The 24,858-nt window shown below is 33.7% G+C and overlaps 3 protein-coding genes across 8 annotated transcripts; 1 reads left to right on the forward strand and 2 right to left on the reverse strand.

Annotated features, from left to right (window-relative positions):
• Positions 1-588: 588 nt before the first annotated feature.
• Positions 589-3,144, reverse strand: LOC110822274 (putative indole-3-acetic acid-amido synthetase GH3.1). Its single transcript, XM_022052346.2, has 3 exons — positions 2,748-3,144; positions 2,528-2,629; positions 589-2,435 (listed from the first exon to the last, which is right to left on the reverse strand). Exons 1-3 carry the CDS (start codon positions 3,065-3,067, stop codon positions 1,058-1,060), a joined length of 1,800 nt encoding a protein of 599 aa, XP_021908038.1. The 5' UTR covers positions 3,068-3,144; the 3' UTR covers positions 589-1,057.
• A 12,142-nt stretch (positions 3,145-15,286) lies between these two features.
• LOC110822422 (zinc finger protein 4-like) lies at positions 15,287-21,528 on the reverse strand. 6 transcript variants are annotated; one of them, XM_088217315.1, is made up of 4 exons: positions 21,361-21,528; positions 19,218-19,397; positions 18,986-19,078; positions 15,287-18,737 (listed from the first exon to the last, which is right to left on the reverse strand). In XM_088217315.1, exon 4 carries the CDS (start codon positions 16,181-16,183, stop codon positions 15,494-15,496), a length of 690 nt encoding a protein of 229 aa, XP_088073441.1. In that variant the 5' UTR covers positions 16,184-18,737; positions 18,986-19,078; positions 19,218-19,397; positions 21,361-21,528; the 3' UTR covers positions 15,287-15,493. The 6 variants fall into 6 exon arrangements, with proteins under 6 accessions (XP_088073441.1, XP_088073440.1, XP_088073439.1 ...); XM_088217314.1 differs by having other exon boundaries at positions 18,986-19,081; XM_088217313.1 differs by lacking the exon at positions 19,218-19,397.
• A 1,171-nt stretch (positions 21,529-22,699) lies between these two features.
• Positions 22,700-24,767, forward strand: LOC110822443 (Tetratricopeptide repeat (TPR)-like superfamily protein). Its single transcript, XM_088217319.1, has one exon. It carries the CDS (start codon positions 22,720-22,722, stop codon positions 24,370-24,372), a length of 1,653 nt encoding a protein of 550 aa, XP_088073445.1. The 5' UTR covers positions 22,700-22,719; the 3' UTR covers positions 24,373-24,767.
• Positions 24,768-24,858: the final 91 nt, after the last annotated feature.

Below are 24,858 nucleotides of genomic sequence, written 5' to 3' on the forward strand. Positions count from 1 at the left end.
GAATTCGAAATTATTTTATTTAAATGTGTATTAATATTTATATAATGAAAATAGAACTTAAAACAAAACTCCAGCTTTCATTGATTTTAAAGATGATTTATTAGTACGATCAAATTTTTTTTTTTTTTTAAAAAAAAAAAAAAGAAAATGAGTGCCAGTTATAATCAATGGTATATGTATAGTACCGTTAGAGACAGAGAGAAGAAAAGGGTTTCAGTTAAAAAGAGAGAGAGAAATAAATGATAGGCAGTGTTTGGCAAAGAGTTAACAAAAGACAAATTGGATGAGAAAAGGGAATAAGGCTGCCGAAATTGTACCCGAATCAGGTAAGACAAAAAACCAAAAAAAATAAGGCTGCCAAACAGCACCTACTGTTAATTACGTATGCGTTTTGCATCCATCATCTTCCCTCCTACAACCTCGTGATAACCGTCTAATCTCTCAATCTAATCAAACTTAATTATTATAGTAATTAATATTATCTCATAAATTCTCTTAAAATATAATAATCAATTTCAATTAATTAAAATTTACTAATCTAACAACTAAAGCAGACAGAGGAATATCCATCACGTGCGCTAAAATCCATGCATATAAAGCCTAGAGGAGACATTACAAGTGAATAATTTTTACACAACAAGCTGCAAATTTACAAATTACACGGAAGACGTCTCAGAGATTGCACACTCTTTTTCAACACCTCTTTTTCCTTTCCTTCTCTAAACTCAGCTTTCTGAAAAGCTGAGTTACAGAGCGAGACACCGTTAACAAGCAAACATCAATAAAGCTAATTATACTATCAACTTATTACACAAACCGAGCAGAGTCGCTGCAAATGTTTTTCAAAGGACAACTAACTAATAAAGAACAGACACTTTTAAAAGCTAAAATTCTCATTCGACAAACCCTAGTTGATATTAACACATCTCTGTCGTCTTCTTCTTCTTCTTCTTCTTTCCAACTTGCTTTTGTTTTCTGGGTTGGTTTCTGCCAATATCAGGATCTTTCTTTTCTTTCTTCTTTTTATTATCCTTTATGTCCGGCCGTGTTAATGCAATTAACGGCGTCGTTCTGGGGTCCAGAACGGCAGAGCGGGGCTGAAATGGTTTGACACCATTCTCGAGTCAAGGAGTTCCATTATGGGAGTGAAGCTTACGCACCTTGGGACTTTGTACTGGTTAATGGACGCGCCTCTTGAGATGGCGTAATCCATTAGATCCTCAAACGTGCCGCTCTTTACTACTCGTATCTCCAGCGGACCAATCGAGTTGTCCGCGACTCGGCCTTGTCGATATACTGAGTTTAGTGACTCTTCCATGGCTAGGCAGCATTGGTTCAGCACCTCATGAGTTGGAAAATTAGCCGGGTCTTTGGCTAGTAATTCCCAGTATATCACGTAATGTCCAGGGATTGTCTTGGTGTCTGCATAGCTGGTGTACTCGACCACCGTGGTGTTGTACTTCTCGAGAAGAGATGAAGCGTTTTCGATTCCTTTTTGTAACTCAGCCTCGTCGGTTTTGTCCGAGTCAATGCTCAGCAAGACGTTCTTTCTCCTGATGAATCTGAACTGCGGAGCCGAGTTGTGGAAGCTTGTTACTTGGAGGATGTCACCAACATGGTACCGACATAGTCCTGCGTAAGTAGTGATGACGAGCTCGTACATCTTTCCGACCTCGACGTCGGCGAGGTCGATAAGGCGTGGAGGCGAGTCACGGGAGAGCGGCGAAGGAGAAGATGGGTCATGTGGAAGGAATTCGAAGTAGCCCATGTTTGGCATGATGGTATAGGAGACTTCAGAGGGTTTGCACATGGGTTTAAGATTAAGCCCAAAGTAACACTCAGATGAAGCGTACATGGTGCAGGTCATCGGCAGATCGCCACTGTAATATTCAAGGGTGGGAATGTATTGAGCCATGGCGCCGGTGACTATGACGTCAAGATACTTGGTGTTGGGCCAAACTCTAGTGATAATCCCTTCCCAGTTCTCCTCCGAACACTCCTTGGCAATGAACTCAGCGAGCTCTGGCTTCGGCTTCAAGATTTTGCTCATGCATTCTTTGATGGAAGGGTCTGTGATCTTAGAGCTTAATGTTCCGGTGGAGATATCGTGAGCGAGGTCTTTCCAGTTTTGTTGCAGGAAGTGGATGGCTCTGAGTAGACCGGAGGCGAAGACGGCGCCGACTCGGAGGACCTCCTGGCGCATGAGGAGGCCACAGAGCATCTGTGTGTACATGCTCTGGAAGGAGTCGGCGCAGAGAATGGCCTCGTTGGGGCTTGTGTAGACATTGTAAGGATCATAAGGTCTTGCCTTGAAGTGCTCGCTCTTGTAGTAACTTGTGAGGACTGGTCGTGCAAGGAGGCCCCCTGGCGTCCTCGTCTCGGCCTTCACGAACAGAAAGTACAGTCCCTTTCCTTGGTCTAAACCTGGAACGTACCTGCACCCATATACACGTACGTTAATTTAACTCTTCGTTTACAGTAATCCTACTTTTGTAGTAGAAGAAAAAAAATATGAATATACTCGTACAGGTTCATTACGGGCATGAGCAGACTGTACAGTAAACACCGACGGTCTAATTCTTCGTGGATTGTCGGCATCAGTTTTCTTTCTCCAGCTGATGTCCCAGAGCTGCAAATTAATCCATCAGTTTGCAATAATTAATCCAATACAATCGAAAACCGAGAAAGAGAAATGAGTCAGAGGCGGAGAAGATTGAGTCACAGATGCTTAATGCTTATTTTAGTACCTTGTGAGGAACTCGGAAATCGGGTAAGAAGAGAAAATAGCAGAGCGATCGCCATTAGCGATACGCTGGATATCCGGCTGCAGATCCTCGTAGGTAACAACAGGAACCTTGGATTTGAACGTGTCCCGATCTGTGGCTCCGTTGAGGTGGAATCGTCTAAGATACTCCGTCTCCGAATTTCGACTAAGTATCTCACACAAAACCCTCTCCTGGACGGCATCAGTGTTCCTGGTCATCTCGTCAATGAACTGGAGAGCTTTGGCGTCTCTCTCGCATGCCGGTGGGCCGAGTGGGGAAGAGAGAGCTGAATCTACGGCCATGGTTGATTGATCAGAAATCAGTTGACTGTCAAGATTTTGAGAAATACGAGTACTACTACTATGGAGGTGGTGGTGCGAGGGAGAAGAAGATGGGAGTGGTATTTATAGAGTGATAGATGACAATAGGGAAAGCCTTTGCTGCTTGGGGGCAATGATAACGTCACCGAGGGGTTTACGTGAACCGCCGGATCATCCAAAGACTGTTACGGAGTTTGTAGTAGTGTAGCCGCTGCGACATTGAAAATATTATTGTTTCAGGAATTGTAGCGAGGCTAGGGGACAAGTGGGTCCCACGACACGCAAGATATCGTGAGAACATCCGACATGTGGGGTCCACCGATGATGCCATCTCAGCTCTGGCCTTTGTCTTAGCCTCCGCGTCAGCCTGACCACGCGGCCCCTTTCTGGTGAATCTGTTGGGTTCCGATTGCGACCTCTGCCGGCTTATTTCCGCATTGCTTCACTTGTTTTTTTTTTTTTTTTAAAATAAAATAAAAAAGAACTCATTCGTCTTATTTTTTTTTTTTAAATATATAATTTTTATACCCGTCAAATTGATAACTATGAGCTTATTATATAATTACTTTCTGATTATTAACTAATTATTTAATTAATACCCCATTTGCATGATTTCATAAACCGTTGTAAAGGTTGAACCATTTCTTTTAAATAATTATGGAGATGCATTAAAAGATCAATTAATCTAAAAAATTTAGATTAGAGAAAAGGATTAAATTATTATGTACTCTCCTTTACATCACATGCAAATTTGTTGGGTCTTCTGCTGAAATTAAATTTGATGTAAGAGGATAGTTATTTAAAAAAAAAAGAAAAGAAAAGAAAAGTTAAGATTCGAATTTCTAAAATTAAATTAAATTCCTAAAATTAAACAAATAGAAACAAAGTTTGGTCATATAAATATTGTGTATGCTTACATATTATAATATATATATTTTTTATGATATGTATCTGAAGGTGGGGTTACCTATATATAATTAATATGGTGATATATAAAATAAAAATAAAATAAAGTAATTGAAAGGAGAAGATTTATGTTGCAGCAATCACGTGTACATGACTACGATTGATTTTATGATATTTATAATTTGGGTTAGAATTTCTGTTTGTACTTGTTCTTCGTGTCGAGGTTCATAGTAACAATTTTTAATATAAGCAGCGATGGAGAGGGTAGGTGGGTTTTATTTTCTTTATTAAAATTTTAAATAAATTAAATTAAATTAAATTATCACGTCATTTGATTTTGCCCAAATGACATTGTTTTCCTCACCATCTTTCTCGAATAATATTATAATAATTAATTTAACAAAATCTGTGTATATTTGATTGGATGTGGTTTAAAAGATGATGATACGATAATCAACAATAATTAATTGAATAATTACATTAATTAAGTTAATGATGGCGTATCAACATCCATATATCCAAAGGTTTTTAATTTTCTTTCTCTTTATGATAAAAATATTTTGTTTGAAGGAGATTATAATCTTCTTACTTAAATTTTGATCTTAATTGCAATATAAAATTATTCAGATATAAAATGAAATATATCGCAATTTAAATTAAAATCTCAATGATAATTAAGACATTAAAATAATTAATTTATATTTTAAGAGTGATTATATGATTAAAAATTAATTTCTCAAAAAATTTGATCGCACATGTCTAGGGTGCGCACGGGATGCATTTTGGTTAATGAAGTTACTTGGTAGTAACACAAATCTCTTCCTCCGTGACAATTAGGTATTCCTTTAAGAGTTAGCTAACACGGACTTGATATTCTTTTTGTCGCCTCTATAGTAAAAAATTTCAGGGACCGAGTTCTATATGTAAAAGTAAAAATCTATCTTAATTAGAAGATAATTTTATAATGCTTCGAGCTATCTTATCCTATATACCGAACCATAAAGTGTTTTAAATCATAAGGTATACGAGAAGAATCAAGCACTTTTACTAAAGTAGATCCTTAAATCCAATAGTTTTGTTCTTGAACGAAGTACTCTATATAATTTGACCTAAAAATTTTGGCAATAATTGTCAATGAATGTATTTTGTATGCTGCTCAACAGATGGTTTGACGTAGCCAATGATATTGAAAAATCAATTGATATTTAAGTTTGCTAAAGTTGATATGTACATATGTAATTACAGCTTATATAATTGCTATTATTATCATCATAAGGTGGACCCAAAACCCTAATTTTGTTTAGTCTATTTTAGCTACTACTGGCTGTTTATTCCAACACACACACACACACATATAAATATATGTATAAATCTAGACATTTTCATATTTGACATTATCCTACATTTGCACCCCTCATAATTCAACCAATTTCGATTCTAATCCCCATTTTTGTGTATATATGTAATAATAAGTTTGGCAAAGTTTTTGAATGATGTTTGGTTTATTTATTAAATGGGAAAAACAAGGCTAATTTGAAGTACTTATGGGTTTACTATGTGTTTGCTCATTTCATGCTTGATGTATACACGGTCTCTTTTTCCCTCTTAAATTTTTGTTACTTGTAGCATACTGCTTTCCAGCTAGTTAGAAAATGCCACATTATATATGTATAATATATATATAGGAGTCAGGCTATAATTAATTAATTATTAATTGTTAACCCTAAAGAAATATGTAACAATTACTTATATTTATATTATTATTATTAACCCAATAATCTCTAGGCACCACGGTAGTAAATGCAGGAAAAGTCCATTGATTTAAATCATACGCAACTCATTTTTTCCACATATATGTGTGCATATAGTCTACTCTACAATTAAAATAAAAACTACTGTTTTTTCACATGTTAATCAATTTCAAATATAGCTTGTTCACTCTATATATATTTATATATATATATATGTATATTGCATGCATTGAGGTAATAATTAATAATTTAAAAAAAAACAAAACTAATAAACGTGATTAATTAATAATTCTTTTAATTAAGGAAACTGTCCTCTTGAAAAATATTACGTGATTAGGCATTTCTAGAAATAAAGTTTCGTGGACATGGACGGTCCAACTACTACCTCTTCACCAAGGATGTTGACATGAACAAATAATAATAATAATAATAATAATAAAAGGAAAAGAAAAAGACTTCCCTTTATTGAATAGGAATAAAATCAACTTAAACGAAGCTTCATTAATATTATGAATTTAATTTCCATTTTTTCACCACATCAAAATAATTTGCACGACATATAAATATATATATGTATATGTACATGTTACTGGGTTGGCTCCTTCATTTTAGTATATAGGCATTTGGGTTTATGGGTTTTTTTTTGTTTCTTTAAAAAAAAAATATAGTAATACCAATCGAATAAGTTCGGGGCCGAAAAAGAGTTGTATAAAATTTTCAATAAAATTGAAACAATACGTTTTTTTTTTTAAATTTATTATGATTAATAGAATTTAAAATTTATTATTATAATTTTACATAGAATTAGTTTTTTATTATTTTAATAAATTTAAAATTCTGAATTTATTACATAATTACTTACATTATCATTCTTTTTAATAAACTGATCTCCTTCAATTAGACTATAATTAATAAGTTTTCCTATCAATTTTTAATGTATAATAAGATGTATAATTTTTTTAATAAATTTTTATATTTATTAATTAAGTAATATATATATATATGTACAAAATATGTAGTAGAAAATATTAAAAGGAGAAAAACATAAAATTTAATTAGTCATGAGGAAAGCGTAGATGACTTGAAGCCTTTATCGTGTTCTCACGTAATTAATTGACTTTTGCTAAATTTGATTGCAGTCAAGGGAACATGGTCAAAATACCAGGGTTATGTATGTCACCGTCTTAGATATCTCCCACTATTACTGTTTGTTGTCTTCAAGAAAATTACAAAAAAATTAAATTTTTTGAATATATACGAAATTGGATAACATTTTATTATTATTAATTAAAAACAATGGGTTTGTAATTAATTCAATATTACATATATATATATATATTAATATAAGTACATAAAAAATAATTATACCAGTATCTAATTTTATTTTACATACACTTATATAAACAGACTAATAGAAAATTCAACTCTTCCAAACATGGTGTTCTATTACATCCATGGTTTAAATATGTATGCTTTCGACTCCCAAGTGCCAAAAGTCAAGATCTTTCAAATCGTATCCATGCTCCTAAACTTTAAAGATGAATGGTCGTCCACTAATCAGTAATTAAGATGAATTAATCATTATTTAGTCCCACCTAATCAAAATCCAATTTATAATCATCTAAGCTATGTAAATATATGTATATGTATTGATATATTTTATTTTGGGGGGGGGGGGGGTAGAGGAGACAAGAGTAGAAGAAGAAATGCAAAAGAAAGAGTGGTCCCTAAAGGGGGGTTAGGCATCAAATGAGAGTGGAAGCAAACATGATCCAGCTTGACCCCTCCATGTGTCCCCCATTCTCTTCTTTCTAAGCCCTAACACTATGATACAAAACAAAATCCATCTTCTTTGCCTTCTAGGCTGCAGACTTTTAGGATCATATATATACATATATAATTAAATTGATCAAAAACATATATGCCCATTTCAATTTGACTTCATCAAAGTTTGGTTTCGATTTAAAATAAAATTTTGGATGGAATTCTGCACTGAAATTTTCAAAACAGATTATTATATATTACATATATATATATATGCTTAATTACCGGGGCTCTGCTAGTAAATCAGTGTTCGCTGATGGGTGTAACCTGTGAGTTGGGGGCAATTTTATTTTTTTTTCAAATCAAAATTTATATATTTTATAAATTGAATGATAATACATAAACTAATTATAATAAAATTCGCACAAAAATGTATAAATTTATTCTGTATATAAGAAAAATTATTGATTTTCGAAATAAAAATTGATTTATGAGCGTTATCGTACTAACAGGTTACTTATTATTACTATTATTCAACATATGTTAAAGGTACATGTACTTACAATTATTGTTGCTTTATAAATCTTTAGAGTAAATTATGTGATATGTCTTTTTTTTTTTTTATTTACAAATCTTGGATTAAGTCGGGTTCATGCATGTAAAAAAAAGACATGGGTTCTTTTTGAAGAGTCATGAAACGGATGTTTTGATGTCGTTTTAATAACACTGTGTCCTTTTGCATTGTCTTATTTATTGAGAGACATCGTCTTTTTCTTCTTTATCCGTATATGCCTATTTATGCACGTAAAGACATTGTAATTGGATCGGCAAATTCATGCATGCACGCTAGCTTGTTTTTGTTGGCATGTATATAAATATCTATAAATATATCAATATCTATGTATGTATATAAATAATAATCATAAAATAGATTTTATAAGTGGTAGATATAGATTAAAAAAAAATTAAATTATAATAATATTTATTCATCTATATTATCATACTAGATTATATGTTTTTTTTTCTTTTTTTTGTATGTGTAACATTATTGATGATGTTAGATATATGTGTGTATGTATACCTTTTGACTCTTTCTTTATTATTTGACAAGAAGTAAAATTTTTTTTTTAATAAAAGTTAAACCCTTTAAAAAAAATAAGCAATTAGAAATTCAATGAGAGAAATTAGTAATTACAATTGGAAATTATTTAAAAATATTATTATTTATACGTTATATAAATAATAATAATAACGTATAAAACATAATTTTTAAATAAATATATATATAAGAGTACAATTTAACTTAAACACATAACATTTAATATACGAAAAAATATAATAATTATTTAATTCAACAATAATTAATATATATATATCTAATTAAGTAAAATATGATTTAATATTCTTCAATATATATATTTATTAAATATTTTCTCTAATACCATGAACTTAAATAATGGATCAATTATCATAAAAACCAAAGTAAACTTTTAAAATAAGCATGTTAGAACTGGTTTACTTGTAAAGAAAATATTACTTTCTAATTTTATCCAAAACGAAAATGAAAAGAAAAAATTGAACTTGTTTTTTCTTCAAAATAATTTATCTTATAAAACATAATTATAAAAAACGCGAAGATTCAATGAACAATTGTAAATGAAGAAAAGTAAAAGAAGCAAGTGGTATGATATTCTTCAATATATATGTATATTTATTAAATATTTTTTCTAATACCATGAACTTAAATAATGGATTGGTTACCATAAAAACCGGTGTAGGCTTTTAAAATAAGCTGGTTAAAACTGATTTACTTGTAAAAAAAAAAAATTATTATTTTTTAATTTTATCTAAAATAAAAATAAGAAAAAAATACTGACTTATTTTTTCTTCTAAATAATTTCTCTTAGAAAATATAATTACGAAAGACACAGAAGTTCGATGAACAATTGTAAAAGAAGAAAAATAAAAGAAGCAAGTGGTATGATATTCTTCAATATATATGTATATTTATTAAATATTTTGTCTAATACTATAAACTTAAATAATTGATCAATTATCATAAAAATTATAGTAGACTTTTAAAATAAGCCAGTTAGAACTGGTTTATTTATAAAGAAAATATTACTTTTTAATTTTATCTAAAGTAAAAATTAAAAAAAAAATAACTTATTTTTTCTTCAAACTAATTTTTCTTTAAAAACATAATTACGAAAGACGCGGAGGTTCAATGAACAATTGTAAAAGGGAGAAAAGAAAAGAAGCAAGTGGCATGACGGGTGAATTTGAAATAATTTGAGGAAAAAACAATGACTTTTTTTTGTTCTTTGCATGAATGATTCACATTTATGGTAAGTTAATTTAGGTGGACATTGACATTTCATATATATGTAACTATATATTTTTATTTATATGTTAGTTTGTTTTCAAAATCATCAAAATGTTAGGCGCAAATGCATATTGGATCCAATGGGTCAATTTAAGGTGCTTTATGGTACATTTAATTATTAATTTTAAGTGTTTTAATACATACTTATTTTAATGTTAAACATATTTTTAAATTGAATTTTTTCGCAATAATAAGATTAAATCGAACTTTAAAGGTGTAATAACCTCATTAAACTTATAATTTTAGGAATTTATCATTGAAATATTATTAGTAAGTAAAAATTCAAATATAATACATATTCAATTTCAATATATAAAGATGTAACACGAAATTACTCTCATCGTTCAACAACAAACATAATGTAAAAGACTACAAAACTAAGAGATTCATATATTTCAATTATTTAGTTAACTTTCTTGAATATTAAAAAAATGTATATATTATATATAACGTCCCTTCATTTTTCTGTATAATTCAACCCAGTGCGATGGTCAAATTCCCATCCATAATCAACAACATTATTTATTAATATTTATGACGTAAAAAATATAAAAGTCTAATCCAATTGGTCACGAACAATGTCGATGTTGACTTACACTAATTGAATAGTCAATGATAAACCTAAAGCTAACGAATGCAATAGCTCTAATAAAGTGCACCATTATTACTTACAATCCTCTCAAAATTCCTGTTTTTCTTAAAATTGAAAAGCTTTAAAATTATATGATACATTATACAATAATAATAATGACAAATATTATTAAATTTAAATTCGCAAACTCTCTTATAAAAAAAATAAAAATGATACCAACTATTAAAAATTTTAATCCATAAATATATACAAAACTAAAAATTTGACCATGAGTGTAACGCTCTGTTTTTTTTTTTCAACGGCATACGATCAACAATCTTATGACCCAACACGTCAATTTCATACCAATATTATTTCTCATAAACAAAACTTGTCCATAGTTCATTGTTCTAACTCAAGGTAAACTTGTAGTTCTACCTATACATCAATGACACCCCGTACCATACCCTTATAGCAAGTCAACATCCATACTAATATAAACTTTTACAGGCGGTAACCCGCCACAAAGAGACCCTGGCCTTATGGCGCTAAAGATTAGGCTCCGTATCCAACAACTCAGATCCCAATTCCATCCCTACTTCATCTGGAAAACGAAAAAAAGTGAGTTCACATAACTCAATACAATAAAAATCAAGTTGCAGGTATAATATGCAATGACAAGACAATTAGTATATCTATATGCATTTCTCTTACATTACCCAAGTCATGCTTTAGAACCACCCTACAACTAACCGTTATTTACCTACCCCGAAAGACCAGCTATTCAATAACACATACAGCAACAACAACTCCAATACCCCATAAGTACCCTGTCTATACCACCTACCTCCTGCCTCAACCCTACCCTAGTACAACACCAGCCCCCTTACCCTAGTAGACTATTCGGGTGCCTATCCCACGTGACTCCCCAGCCGAAGTCACACCCTAAGTGCCCCTGTTCACATTCATCACCAATATCAACTACTCATACGTCATTTTCTCCTACTCCACCCTAATAGGCCACCCACGCACACACACACCACCATCTCGTGTCACCAACATCGGCGGCTCATATCCACCACCTCGACCCCAAGATCGGCGACTCATACTCATATCTCTACCACTCGACCCTATTGGCCACTCACACATACAATACCATTCTCGCGCATCACCAACATCGGCGACTCATGCTCACTCCTCCACACCTCGACTCCAATAGGCCACGCACACACACAATCCGTCCACACCTCGACCCCAATAGGCCACGCACACATCCAATCCGTCCACACATCGACCCTAGTAGACCACACACACATGCAATACCGTTCTCACACGTCCCCAACATCGGTGACTCGTGCTCACTACTCCATACCTCGACCCTAATAGGCCACGCACACACACAATCCGTCCACATCTCGACCTCAATAGGCCCCACACACACACACAATCCATTCTCGCACGTCACCAACATCGGTGACTCATGCTCACTACCCCATACCTCGACTACAATAGGCCACGCACACACACTATCCGTCCACATTTTGACCCCAATAGGCCACGCACACACACAACCCGTCCACACCTCGACCTCAATAGGCCACACACACACACAATCCGTTATCGCACGTCACCAACATCGGTGACTCATGCTCACTACCCCACACCTCGACCACAATAGGCCACGCACACACACCATCCGTCTACACCTCGACCCCAATAGGCCACGCACACACACAACCCGTCCACACCTCGACTAACAGGCCATACACACAAACAATCTGTTCTCGCACGTCACCAACATCGGCGACTCATGCTCCCTCCACTACCTCTCGACCTTATTAGGCCACACGCACACCAAGACTTCCCGCACACGCCGACGATGTTCCCTCGCCAACCTTTAAATTTATAGTAACTATACCAAACCATCTCCCCTCACCACACTCCCGTTATACCCCTACCAACGCGTCCCTACTCTCTCGCCCTAAACCATACTCTATAGTCCCCTCCTATGTCGTCCCAATCTTCAGCAACTACGTTCTTATCCCTTGCTAAACCGACCTCTCCCTGCGGTTCCATAAGCCTCTTCCCTCACCTGAAATTTTTCATACATGTCAATTTCTATTCCATAGTCCCCTCCCTCTCACAGTCTGAACTCACACTGTCCCACTCACCACGCACGTCCCTCGCACTGTCCGAACTCACACTGTCACACTCCCCACACTCACCCCTCTCACCGGACACTCACCAAATTCGTTCCTCCTGCTCATTCCGCTCACGACTCTCTCCACACCCCTGCTCCTTCACACGACTCCCTTCGTCATCTCGGATTTCCCCACACACGCCAAACTGCTCACTCCCTCTTCCTCTCAGTGACCTTCCCTCGGTGCTCACACTCACTGCACACAACCTTCTCTCTCTCTCTTTCTCTCATAGATCTCCCGTACGCCCCAACGACGCCATCATCTCCTTCTCACGGCCTCCTCCACGAATGTCTCTATCATTCCGTCCTACATTCAACCTCTCAGCTCCGCCCAGCTACCTACGGACTCCCTGGCCTTGTCAACCTGCAAATAGCATCACAACTCACCCAATACCTACACAACTAAAGTTTTTACCGTACCTTCCATTTCCACTTTCCTTCCTCTTGCAGATCGCACCATTTGTCATCCGCGGCTTTCTTCTCTCTCCCTTCTCGCTCCTCTCTGCTCCGACTCCCCTCTCTCTTTTCTGGAACCTTCTTCCCTCTCTTCCTTTCTCATTCCCGCTCTCTTCCTTCCCTGTTTTTCTCTTTTCTTTTTTTTTTCCCTCTCTTCCCTTTCCTTCCCGACCCCCATTCATATCCTACCAATTTACCCAAAACGACGTCGTTCTCCCCCTCCCAAAACGAAGTCGTTTTTTCCTCTTCAAAACGACGTCGTTTCTTCAAATAAATTTTCTTTTTTTTTCTTTTTCCCTTTTTCAGTTATTACAATGAGATTTTATAAATAATTAATTTAAAATAAAATTTAAAATCATGATCTTTTATTTTAATATTATAGTTGAATTATTGATGAAAAATTATGTATTGTATTTTAATTTTGATTATACTGATAGATAGTTTATTAAAAAAATAATAATTATTGTTTGAATTAAATATTATAGAAAAAAGAAATTATTTTTTTTAAAAAATGCTAATAAAGTTGAACAACGAATGGTAAAAGACTAAAAAATTAGTGTAAACAAATTAAGAGTCAAATGTATTGAATATTTTCCAAAAGCAATAAAAAAATGTTAGGTTATTATTTGTTGTTGACCAACACGCATGATTTTATTTTTCCATGGCCGCAAAATTATTAGTTAATTTATTTATAATTTGCAAAATTTTATTTAATTATAATTATTTTTTATATTGATTATCAGAGTAATACCCTCCTATTAGATTAATTAACAAGATAATGTATATTAATATTGATTTTAATCAGGATTAGAATTTATATTCATAGGTTGATTATATTCCCACTAAAAAAATAAATATTTTATGATAATTAAATTTATTAACCATAATAAACAATTAAATTTTTTTAGATTTAAAAAGGGTGAAATATTGTTAATAGTAAAGTATCATATAATATAATATATACATTTAAAATTATTTATATACATGTGATAATTATAGTTTTAACAATTTTATAGTTGTAGGGGGAGGTGCTATGATTAGAGAATCTAAAGGAACTTATGTCAAACATCACATGGCTGCTGTACGGTAGGATATAATCATAGGCTCATAAATAATTTTATGTGCATCGCTGTAATATATTTCATGTCTGGAGAAGAATATTTCTTATTTATTTATTTTTTGAAAATATTTACATCTACCCAATTGGATACAAGTCGTTAATACATATAATTTCTTTTAATATATTTTTATTATTACATTAATTTTATCATAATATATTTAAAAATTATAAAATAAAATATTTTTTTTTAAAAAAAATAAGAATTGACACGTATCTATTTCTAATGCTACTTACATATATATACATGTATAGATTTTTAGAATAAATGAATCTGTAAAATAAATTATTATTTTATTATAAATTTCAATTCTTATAAATATTTGTAATTAATTTCAACGCCTCAAGTCGTGAATTATTTACTAGTTTTGAGGCCCAATAGTACAGTGACAAGTGGCCCATTGGGTCTTTGTATAAATAGCGTACTGATAATTGGGCTTCAGGTTGAGCAATACAGAAGCCCACCTACGTTTTACTTTTCTTAAACTATATACATATATATATACATTTAATTTTTAATTATTTATTTATAAATTCCAATATAATCAGAGCAACGTACTTAAAGTTTTTTTTTAGGGTAAATATTAATCTTGCTTTCTCTATAATAAAAAAAAATCAAAATTTAAGTTTCTATGTAGATAAAAATAAAAATACATTTTAGTTTACATTCTTAAGCTGGTATTTTATTTAAATACTCAAAAAAATATTTAAATTATTATTGGATTACAAATTTTAAATAAAGTTTAGGACATAAAATTCACAAATTATTATTAAATTTTACAATTGAAGTTATTTTATTAATTTTTATATAACATTAATTATGTCTTTAAAAAAAAAGATAATTAAAAATATTAAATAAAAGGTAATGCTGTTGTTCTAATCCTAGAAAAGTTTCGGTTTGCTTTTTCTTTAATTAATTAAACTAAGTACAGTTTATAAATTAATTTCATAATTTTTTAAACTCAGTATTTATGAAAATCATTTTAAAAAAATTAAAATCTTTAAATAATTTAGAAGCTCATAGTTTATGAATCTATTCAAACATCCAGATGATCAACGATAAAATTATCGTTTAAGTATATCTCAAAGGTCACTATGCATTCATCTTCATATACATATAACAGATAGGTTTCTCTGAACCTTATTTGCTTCGTAAAACCATGTATTACATAGATCATATATATATATATATATGTATATGTATAGGCTTGAAAAAGAAAGAAGGAAAAAAACTCAGATTGACATACAAAACTCAGATCAAAGCCGAAGATTCAAGTCAGTGGTTCTATCATCTGACGGTGATGACAAATTAGGCAAATCTTGAAACCGAAAGCTACCTGGCCAAATCAAATCCATTCCATCCTCAGGCGTCCATGGAATCATCCCAAACCCTGGATTCACATCACCAAACCGTGCCACCATTGACGATCCTCCTCCGCCACCTGCTCCTCCTCGGCGGGGCTTGCGCACCAGCGAGTGAGGCTGGACGCCGAGTGATCGAACTGGGAGAGAAAAAGGAAACGCAGTTGCCGTAGTCGTTGCCGCCATCATCATCATCATTGTCCTCTGAGAATTGAATCTCCTGGCCGCTCCTCTCTCTCGCTTGTGAGCGTTCTGATGACCGCCCAGAGCTTGCGAGCTGTAAAATTTTCTCATGCAGAAGTTGCAAGAGAAAACTTTGTTGTAATTATTATTATTATTATTATTATTACCTGCAGGTTTTGCTTGGAGATGATCCAAGTGGTAATCAAGAGGGTGATGATGATGATCATGATCTTCATCACCGCAATAATTGTTGAGGCCTAAACTCAATAATTCACCTAGGTTGTGATCATGACCATCTTCATGTTGACTTTTTGCCTCTGGTTCAGCTTCTTGATCATTAATGGCCTGCATCTGGGTTGTAGCCTCTTCTTCATCTTCATATTCTCTTTGGAAATTAGTCATAGCAGTTTATACCACACTGCTCAGAGCAGATGGGTATTCGGGAAGTTTATGAATTATGATATGTGTGTGTGTGTGTATATAATATATATACATATATAAGAATACAGGCAGGAGATTAGAGGGGCAGTGCTTATGTCAGTTAAATAAAAAATAGTAATATCCATGTCAAGCTTAGGATTCTTTGTTAATATCTTTCACCTTTTCTTAACACCTCCAAGATATATGTATATAAACATGAAGCTATATTATTCTGTGTGTTGGACGGATTAGTAACAGAAGCTTTAACTGACAACAATGGCCATTACCAGTAAGTCTCAAACGTGTCGTCTATGTGTTGTTTGAAAACATTTGCATATATTTATGTAGTGTAATAGTAGTGTAACATGACAATAATATTCCCACTTTTCAATTACCCCCCATTATTTGTGTAGATAAAGATGAAAACAGGCATAGAATTGTTTCAAATTTTTCACAAAATACAAAACAAAATTTTATGATCCTTATCTAGACGAAAGTTTTGAAAAAGTGGGTTTAGATTATAAGATTAAAGATCATTATTTTTTAATCTAAATAAAGAGATAATTACTATAAAAGGGAGAAAAAAATAAAATAAAGAATGGTAATTGAAATGTGAGAGTGAATCAAAGTGGACCAAGGTTGGCAGGGCAAGATGTGAGCATCAGATTCATTATTGACTCACACCACTACCAGAACTATCATCTTCAATCTCCTCCACTTTTGGCTTCCAAGAGGTTTCAAGTACAAATGGACTTTACAGGGAACGACTAACATCAATAATCTTCTTCCCATCACAACAATGGAGTAAGTACAGTCTACAGATGCTACTATAAGCCTATACTTAAAAAGAGTTAAAATTACTATTTTATCCTCATAATTTATTTTTATTGCAATATAATTATTTTTTTAACTATATGGTTAGTATTTCACTCATTTTATATAAAAATTATAGTTCAAATTAGAATGTGTATTTAGTATATCCGAACTTATCTTTTAATTGATATTAATATATGACGTTAATAATGACCATCAAGTTATCTTTAAATAAATTATAAAAATTTAAATCACGACGAGATAGAATTGGATAAAGTAAAACTGTACCTTTTTCTTAGTTTATAATATCTATTGGCAAAATCTTAATCACTAACAAATTTATGACACGAATTGGATCCAATTATTTAATGGGTTTTCTATGTGGAGACAGATTATTCCAATAATGATAATATAAAAAAGAGTTTTTTAAAAAAAAGTGGGGAAGAGAGGTGGATTGTCTGTTTTTGAATTGGGTTTTTCTCAATACAATAAAGAGGGATGTATGTAATATGGGTTGTCTTCAGGAAGTGGGAGATAATGTAATGTACAATAGGAGAAGAGCATTGAAGACCCACTTGTTCTTGTTCTTAGAATCTTTTCTGTTCTATATAGCAACACTTTGTAAATTACAAAAGCTCAAGGTTTCCCCACATTGGAGGTGTGTGTGATGTTGAAGCTTCTGCTTGATTTAATAATTTCAAGTGCTGGAATGCTGAGTCATTTACAGCAATGGGTTTGTCCTATCAACTAGTAGTTTTCATATACCAGCCGACTTAGTAATTAAAAATACCAAAAGAATATAATTAGTGACGAAGATTTAGACTTTACTGTACTTAGATATATTAAATAATGTCAGTTTACTCTTTGCCAATTTTAGTTTAAACCTTGAAAAAGATAAAAACCCAAGAAGTTCACTACAAGAATCCCCTGTTTTTAAAGGCAATTAGTTCCAAAAGAACAGTGCTTGAAAAAACTTGGGAATAAAACCCTAGTAGTTTTTGAGTTTCCATCTCAACAAACTGAATTTTATTATAAAACAAACTATAAGTTTACTGAATTTATTGACTCTGTGTTGTCTTTCTAAAAAAGTGATAATAAATTGTGGTAGTCAATGGCAATATCATTACTTGTCTTGTCAATCAAAGATTGATGTGATTAACTTGTAATATGAAGCTACCATTGGCTAAGTAGACCTCTATTCATACCCCCATTTTATTAGCATATCAAGCCAAACTACTTGGTTTCATAAAGAACCCAAGTGATCAAACAACAATAGACATCATGAAACTGCAGATTCGAGAGTAACATCAACAATTACACGTATGTACCTAGATACATATATATTATACATACATAAGGAGAGAGAAAGAGAGAAGGGAAGGGGGTGGAAATAGTGACTGACAACTTGTTAGATAATACAATACAATCAGGTTGTGGAAGACTCCATCAAGTATCAAGCAAATGTACTAACTTTTAAAAAGCTTACAACTTGTTATATGATACAATATAATCTGGCTATCAAGTATCAACCAAATTTAGTAGCTTTTAGAAAGCTTGATTTAATTGGGTAGTTCTGTGGTTTCTATGGAACTCATAAATGGACCAAAGAATATTAGTGGTAATAGGCATATTCTGTAATATTCTTCAGGTTATTTGTTAGGTATATGAATTCTGTCTACTCCATGAGGCTTGAGCTTGAACCAAAAAGCCAGAAGGTAACCAGCTGAAATCATGTTTAGTATGGTAAGATAACTCGCAAAATTTATGTTTGGCAAGGTAAGATAAGATATCGGGTGAATAATGGACCTTGCTCTATTCTATCTAATGTTTTAAAAAAACTTTTCTTCGATAAAATAGTTCATTACCCCTTTTGTTTTTAAGTAGAGTAGTTTCTTTCTGGAGTTAGTTTAATAATCTTATTCACTCTATTAAAAATTAAATAGAGAATATTTCTGATGTTATTTTTACTACCTTTATAACTTGATGAAAGTATCACTGCTGCTGCTGCTGCCGCCGCCACCATTCCCACCATCATTGCTAACATTGTCAGCAAAACCCTTTTTGCTGCTGCCAACGCTACCGCCATTATTAATGTAAAGTAAGGGGAAAACAATACATTCTTATATGTTATTCAACTTATTTCTCTATTCAAGAACTTAAAATATATAATAGAGTAAGAATTTTGCACTGAGTAGATTACTACCACATTCAAATACCCCAATCTACTACACCAAAGTGCCAAACAGAGCCTAAGGTAGGTGTCATCTGATTTGAGTAACTCTTGGCAGTGGACTACTATTTTCATACTTGTCAAGTGGATCTTTACTTCCCATTTCAGTAACATCACCAACTCTCATATACTACGGCTTTGTGAGGAATTTACCTGTATTCTCAACTAGATAAAATTAGTAGTTCAGTCATGGATACCTATTGAGATATATATATATATATATACATGTTGAAAATCTAAATATAATGTAACACTTGTTGACCCTATAAAAGCAGCATAGTTCATTGCTTTCTGTTAAAGCAATTACTTTGTTCGATAAAAATCAATCCACTGAAAAAGATTCAGTTGTTTTGCCTGTTAGGAGTTAAACATGGATAAGCCAGGGAAAGGGGGAGTTGGGGATAAAAAGGAGCTTCACCTAGTTGTCACTTTAAGAATAAATACTAGCCAGATGTAACAAATGCAAATAATGCAAAACCCTCTAATCCATAGATGATTCTGTTAAACTTGGTTACTCTTTTCAATGACATTACCTGGACAAGAAGAATTTCGTTCAGTCATCCACAGAAGGAAAAAACCCTTGGCACAAGGGATAGTAAAGCATTTCGAGAATTTCAACTGTGTCAATTTTCTAAAAAATTCTAGATTTGAGGTTTTAACTTGATAAAATCATCATTCCATTCGCTGCTTACAGATCAAACTTCGAACTTGTCAAATTAATTCTGTACTGATCAAGATATCTATGGATAATACATAAACCCTATGAGTTCAATGTGGAAAAGAAATAGATGCCCATTCTAGCCCTATCCTATTTGATTAAACATTAAAAATTCTACTCCATAAATTTTCTGAAATTACTTCTTGTGACCCCTCACCAAGATGAGATGTATCAAACAGTTGCCCCAGTAATAAAGAGCGTACTGGCTTCTTATTTCGCACTGGACTTACAACTTAACACGTGCAAGTCCTGATCTCTAAACTTGAGGCACCTTCATCAGAAAATTAAGTTGGGTATGTCTTTCTCATATCATTCTCAAGCTCCAAATGGCATCTCTTTCAGCATGGTAGCTCCAGAGTACATCTAAATGGGGTATGGTTTGTTACCTCAGGACTTGATCTGTTATTGTCCATGATGCCAATACTTTGTTCTTTGTATGACAAATCCTGCCGTAGTTGCAATTGTTCTAGCTCAACTATCTGATCCAGGTAGGTGAGACATTTTCTTAATATGGATACATGAAGTACATTTGTGAACTCCTGCTAAGGCAAGCTGTGAGGTAATTTTATAGGTAGCTTCTCTTATCCTGTCAAAAACTTCAAATAAATCGCATCCTCAGATCCCGAACCTCCTGACACCTCTGTTAAGAGAAACTTCCAAGAAAACATAATCTCCTACTTGGAAATCAAGTGCTCGCCTCCTATAGTTTGCATAAATCTTTTGTTTGTTTTGTGCAATTCGAAGTTGCTCTTTGTTCAATTGTACGTTTTCGACCATTTGTTCACTAGTTCAGGACCAAATATCTTTCTTTCCCCCACATCATTCTAACAAATGGGTGAAACGCTTCCTACCGTACAAAGCTTCATATATAGGCATTTGAATAATTGTCTGATAACTATTATTACATGCAAAAAGAATTATATATGTAATGTATGAAACGCTTCCTACCATACAAAGCTTCATATGAAGGCATTTGAATAATTGCTTGATAACTATTATTATATGCAAAAAGAATTATATATGTAATGTATATATGGAGAGAGAGAGAGAGAGAGAGAGACAGAAAGGCACTAGCGATCATGAGGAGAGCGACAAAAAAAGGGAAGTGCAGCTCAATGCCCCCGTTGCAGTATTCGATCGAGATCAAAATTCAAATTAGCAAAGAACACGCACATACAATTTATATATACAACCGAAAAGAGAGAAGATGTATAATTGTGTATATGTCTCAGTGTGCTGTATATCTCTGTGTCGGTGTATCTATGTGTGCCTGTGAGAGAGAGAGTGTGTATATGTCAAGTGTACGTCTGTAACAGGAGAAGAGTAAGATGGAATTCCGAAACCGAAGGCTATGGGAGTGAAGAGAGAGTAGTAGGGTGGATAAGAGAGAAAGATGACCTGATCGATGAGGCTCTGGCCTCGGAAAGCACTGACCTCGATAGAGATCTGTAGCGCCCCGCCATTCGCATCTGCTATGTGCTTGTTTACTCGTTGGGATGAGACACAGAAGAGAGGTTTTTACCGACGGGAATAGACCCTGATGAGAAGGAACGACACCGTTTGGCTTTCTCGTTCGAATTGCGAGAATGGATCGGGTTGAAGTTCCATAATTTCGGCCCATGTTCAAGAATCAAAGCTTTCTTACCCGGCATTGGAGACAAAAGAGAACGGCGTAAACAACCCCTTCACAATTTAGTCGAATTTCATTAGTAATTATTGGACTATATTAGATTTCTATTCGTGTTACATTTAAGTTTAAAATTAATTTTACATAGTTAATTACAAATTAGATTCTTTTTTATATTTAAAAAAATTAAATAAATAATAATTATATATATTATCATATTTATTTTTATATTTAAAAATTATAGAGTATATTATTTGTAAATTAATTAAAATTAAGTTATATTTTTATATTTTAAATTATAAATGAATTATATTTAAAATTTTATCTTTTATCTTTGTAAAATATATCTTTATAATTAAGATTAGTCTATTAATTTTATTCTTTATTTCAGAAATTTTTTTTAAAAAAAATGTGTCGTTTTTTTTATATTACCTTTTGTATTGTAGATTATTGGTTGTCTTGCAACCCACATTTATTTAATGCATTATTTTTAATGAGTTTTCTATCATAAATATAAAAAAAATATTACTTGAAAATAATTGGATTGTGGGTCGTCTTGTAATTCCGTTTAAAATCTTTGTTGGGTTATAATTTAGTCATTAACCCACAAAATTATTTTAATACACTTTTTTAATGAGTTTGCGATTGTAAATAAAAAATAATTAAAGAAAAATTCAACAAATTGTGATTACAAGACTTTACTATTATTTTTTTCTTACTGTGATTTGGGGGACAGATGAAATAAAACAATCATTTTAATTAATCTTAAGGTAACTTTTAGTTGTTATAACTTTTAAACTCTTCAAAAACATATTTTGTAAAAACATAAAAATATCACGTCATTTTTTAATAAATTTTTTTTATTGTTTTATAAAAGTTTATAAATTAAAATAATTTTATAAATTTAGGAATCAAATTGTATTATAAAATATTTAATCTAATTATAACATGGTAAATGATTCATACATAAAAATAATAATTAGTGCAAAGATATTTGTTATAAGGCAAATTATTAAGAGGATCGATGAGCTCTACGTTATATTGCAATTATTTTAATACGTCATATTTCTAATGAATTTATTTCCAGAAAAATAACAACATTTTGAAAAAGAACACTTCACCACGCCATCATGTCCGTGTCTTCAACTCCCCTCTTTAGCACGCCATCATCACCACCGCCATGTCTATTTACTCCCATGGTCCGTTCGTCGTCTCCGTCGGTGACGACGATCACCAGCTACCACTTGCCACCGCCGGATAAGCTCGCTTTCCTCATCGACCGATCGAAATCCATCCACCAGATCCTCCAAATCCACGCGGCCCTCCTCCGCCACAACCTCCTTCCCCACCACTACCCAGTCCTCAACTTCAAGCTCCAGCGCTCTTATACCTCACTCGGTCGCCTTCGCTACTCTGTCGACCTTTTTAACCAAACCCCCGACCCGAACATCTTCCTCTTTACTGCCATTATCAACGCCCACGCTCTTCACGGTCTCCATGATCAAGCTTTTTTCTTTTACGTGCGAATGCTGGTTCAGGGGGTGCACCCGAATGAGTTCACCTTCTCGTCCATTTTGAAATCTTGCTCGCTTGATAGCGGAAAAGTAATTCACTCCCATGTGGTTAAGTTGGGATTCGGGTCGGATGTGTACGTGACAACGGGTCTCGTCGATGTGTACGCGAGAGGGGGTGATATTCGGTCTGCAAGAAAGGTGTTTGATAATATGCCTGAGAAGAGTTTAGTTTCTTTGACGGCGATGATCACCTGCTATGCGAAGCACGGCGAGCTTCAACTGGCAAGAGCTTTGTTTGATGGTATGGAGGAGAGGGATGCGATCTGCTGGAACGTCATGATAGATGGATACGCACAGCATGGGATGCCTACTGAGGCCTTGGTGCTTTTTCAAAAAATGTTGACAGCGAAGGTGAGGCCTAATGAAGCGACATTCTTGGCTGCGCTATCAGCTTGTGGACAGATTGGAGCACTGGAATCAGGTAGGTGGCTCCATGCGCATATTGAGAATCAAGGTATTCAAGTGAATGCCCGTCTGGGTACTGCTTTGATTGATATGTACAGTAAATGTGGGAGTTTAGAAGATGCAAAACTAGTGTTTGATAGAATCACTGATAGAGATGTTGTTGCCTGGAATTCGATGATTGTTGGTTACGCAATGCATGGATTTGTCAATTATGCAATGAACTTGTTTGATGAGATGCAGAGAATGGGATTACAGCCTACTGACATTACCTTCATTGGGGTGCTCAGTGCTTGTGCTCATTCTGGTTTGGTGAATGAGGGAAGACGATTATTCAACGCAATGAAAGATGTATATGGTATTGAACCAAAAATCGAGCATTATGGGTGCATGGTAAACCTCCTTGGTCGAGCAGGGCATTTACAAGAGGCATATGAGCTTGTCAAGAACATGAAGATGGACACAGATCCAGTCTTGTGGGGAGCTTTACTTGGGGGCTGTAGGCTACATGGTAATATTGCTCTTGGGAAGGAGATTGCAGAGTTTGTCAGTAGCCACAATCTTGTGAATTCAGGGACTTACGTCCTACTCTCCAACCTGTATGCAGCAGAAGGCAACTGGGACGGTGTGGCGTGGGTGAGGGGCTTGATGAAGGAGAGTGGAGTACAGAAGGAGTCTGGTTGTAGCTCAATTGAGGTGAACAATAAAGTCCATGAATTCTTGGCAGGAGATCTGAGACACCCTAAAAGTAAAGAGATATACAAAATGTTGGAGGAGATCAATGGTTGGCTTAAAGTCCATGGCTAAGTTCCACAAACAGATACTATACCGCATGATATTGAGGAAGAGAAGAACGAACAATCACTTTGAGTTCATAGTGAGAAGTTCCCAATTGCTTTCGGGCTTATTAGTACTTAACCAGGCACAACAACAAAGATTGTAAAGAATCTCCGCTTCGTGCAGATTTCCATGCTGTGACCAAGTTGATCTCGAAGATCAGTGGACGGAAAATTGTTATGACAGACCGTAATTGGTTTCACCACTTTAAGAACGGGTCATGATCTTGTGGAGATGACTGGTGAATCCCTATATACTGTGAGTTGTGGATCCTGTTGGGACCAGATCCCTTTCAGCATCACTTCTAGATGGATAGATAAACCTTATGTTTATAGAAGAAATACACCAAAAGATCATTGTTCTAAGTGTAGCTCATTGAATTCTTTGCTGAATATTCATATTCCTGTAAAGCAGTCACTGGAGGCAAACAGTGAAACAAGTCATTGGTTAAGGGTA

Source organism: Carica papaya, chromosome 4 (assembly GCF_054855325.1).
Source record: "Carica papaya isolate Zhongbai chromosome 4, ASM5485532v1, whole genome shotgun sequence".
Taxonomy (NCBI): Eukaryota; Viridiplantae; Streptophyta; class Magnoliopsida; order Brassicales; family Caricaceae; genus Carica; species Carica papaya.

What these genes read in the sequence shown, in the direction of transcription:
- LOC110822274 (XM_022052346.2), bottom strand. Translation starts at nt 3,067, where the DNA reads ATGGCCGTAGATTCAGCTCTCTCTTCCCCACTCGGCCCACCGGCATGC. An exon ending in ATTTCCGAGTTCCTCACAAG is followed by an intron (nt 2,630 to 2,747) that starts GTACTAAAATAA and finishes ATTAATTTGCAG; the next exon opens with CTCTGGGACATCAGCTGGAG. An exon ending in CTCATGCCCGTAATGAACCT is followed by an intron (nt 2,436 to 2,527) that starts GTACGAGTATAT and finishes ATATGGGTGCAG; the next exon opens with GTACGTTCCAGGTTTAGACC.
- LOC110822443 (XM_088217319.1), top strand. Translation starts at nt 22,720, where the DNA reads ATGTCCGTGTCTTCAACTCCCCTCTTTAGCACGCCATCATCACCACCG.
- LOC110822422 (XM_088217313.1), bottom strand. Translation starts at nt 16,183, where the DNA reads ATGACTAATTTCCAAAGAGAATATGAAGATGAAGAAGAGGCTACAACC.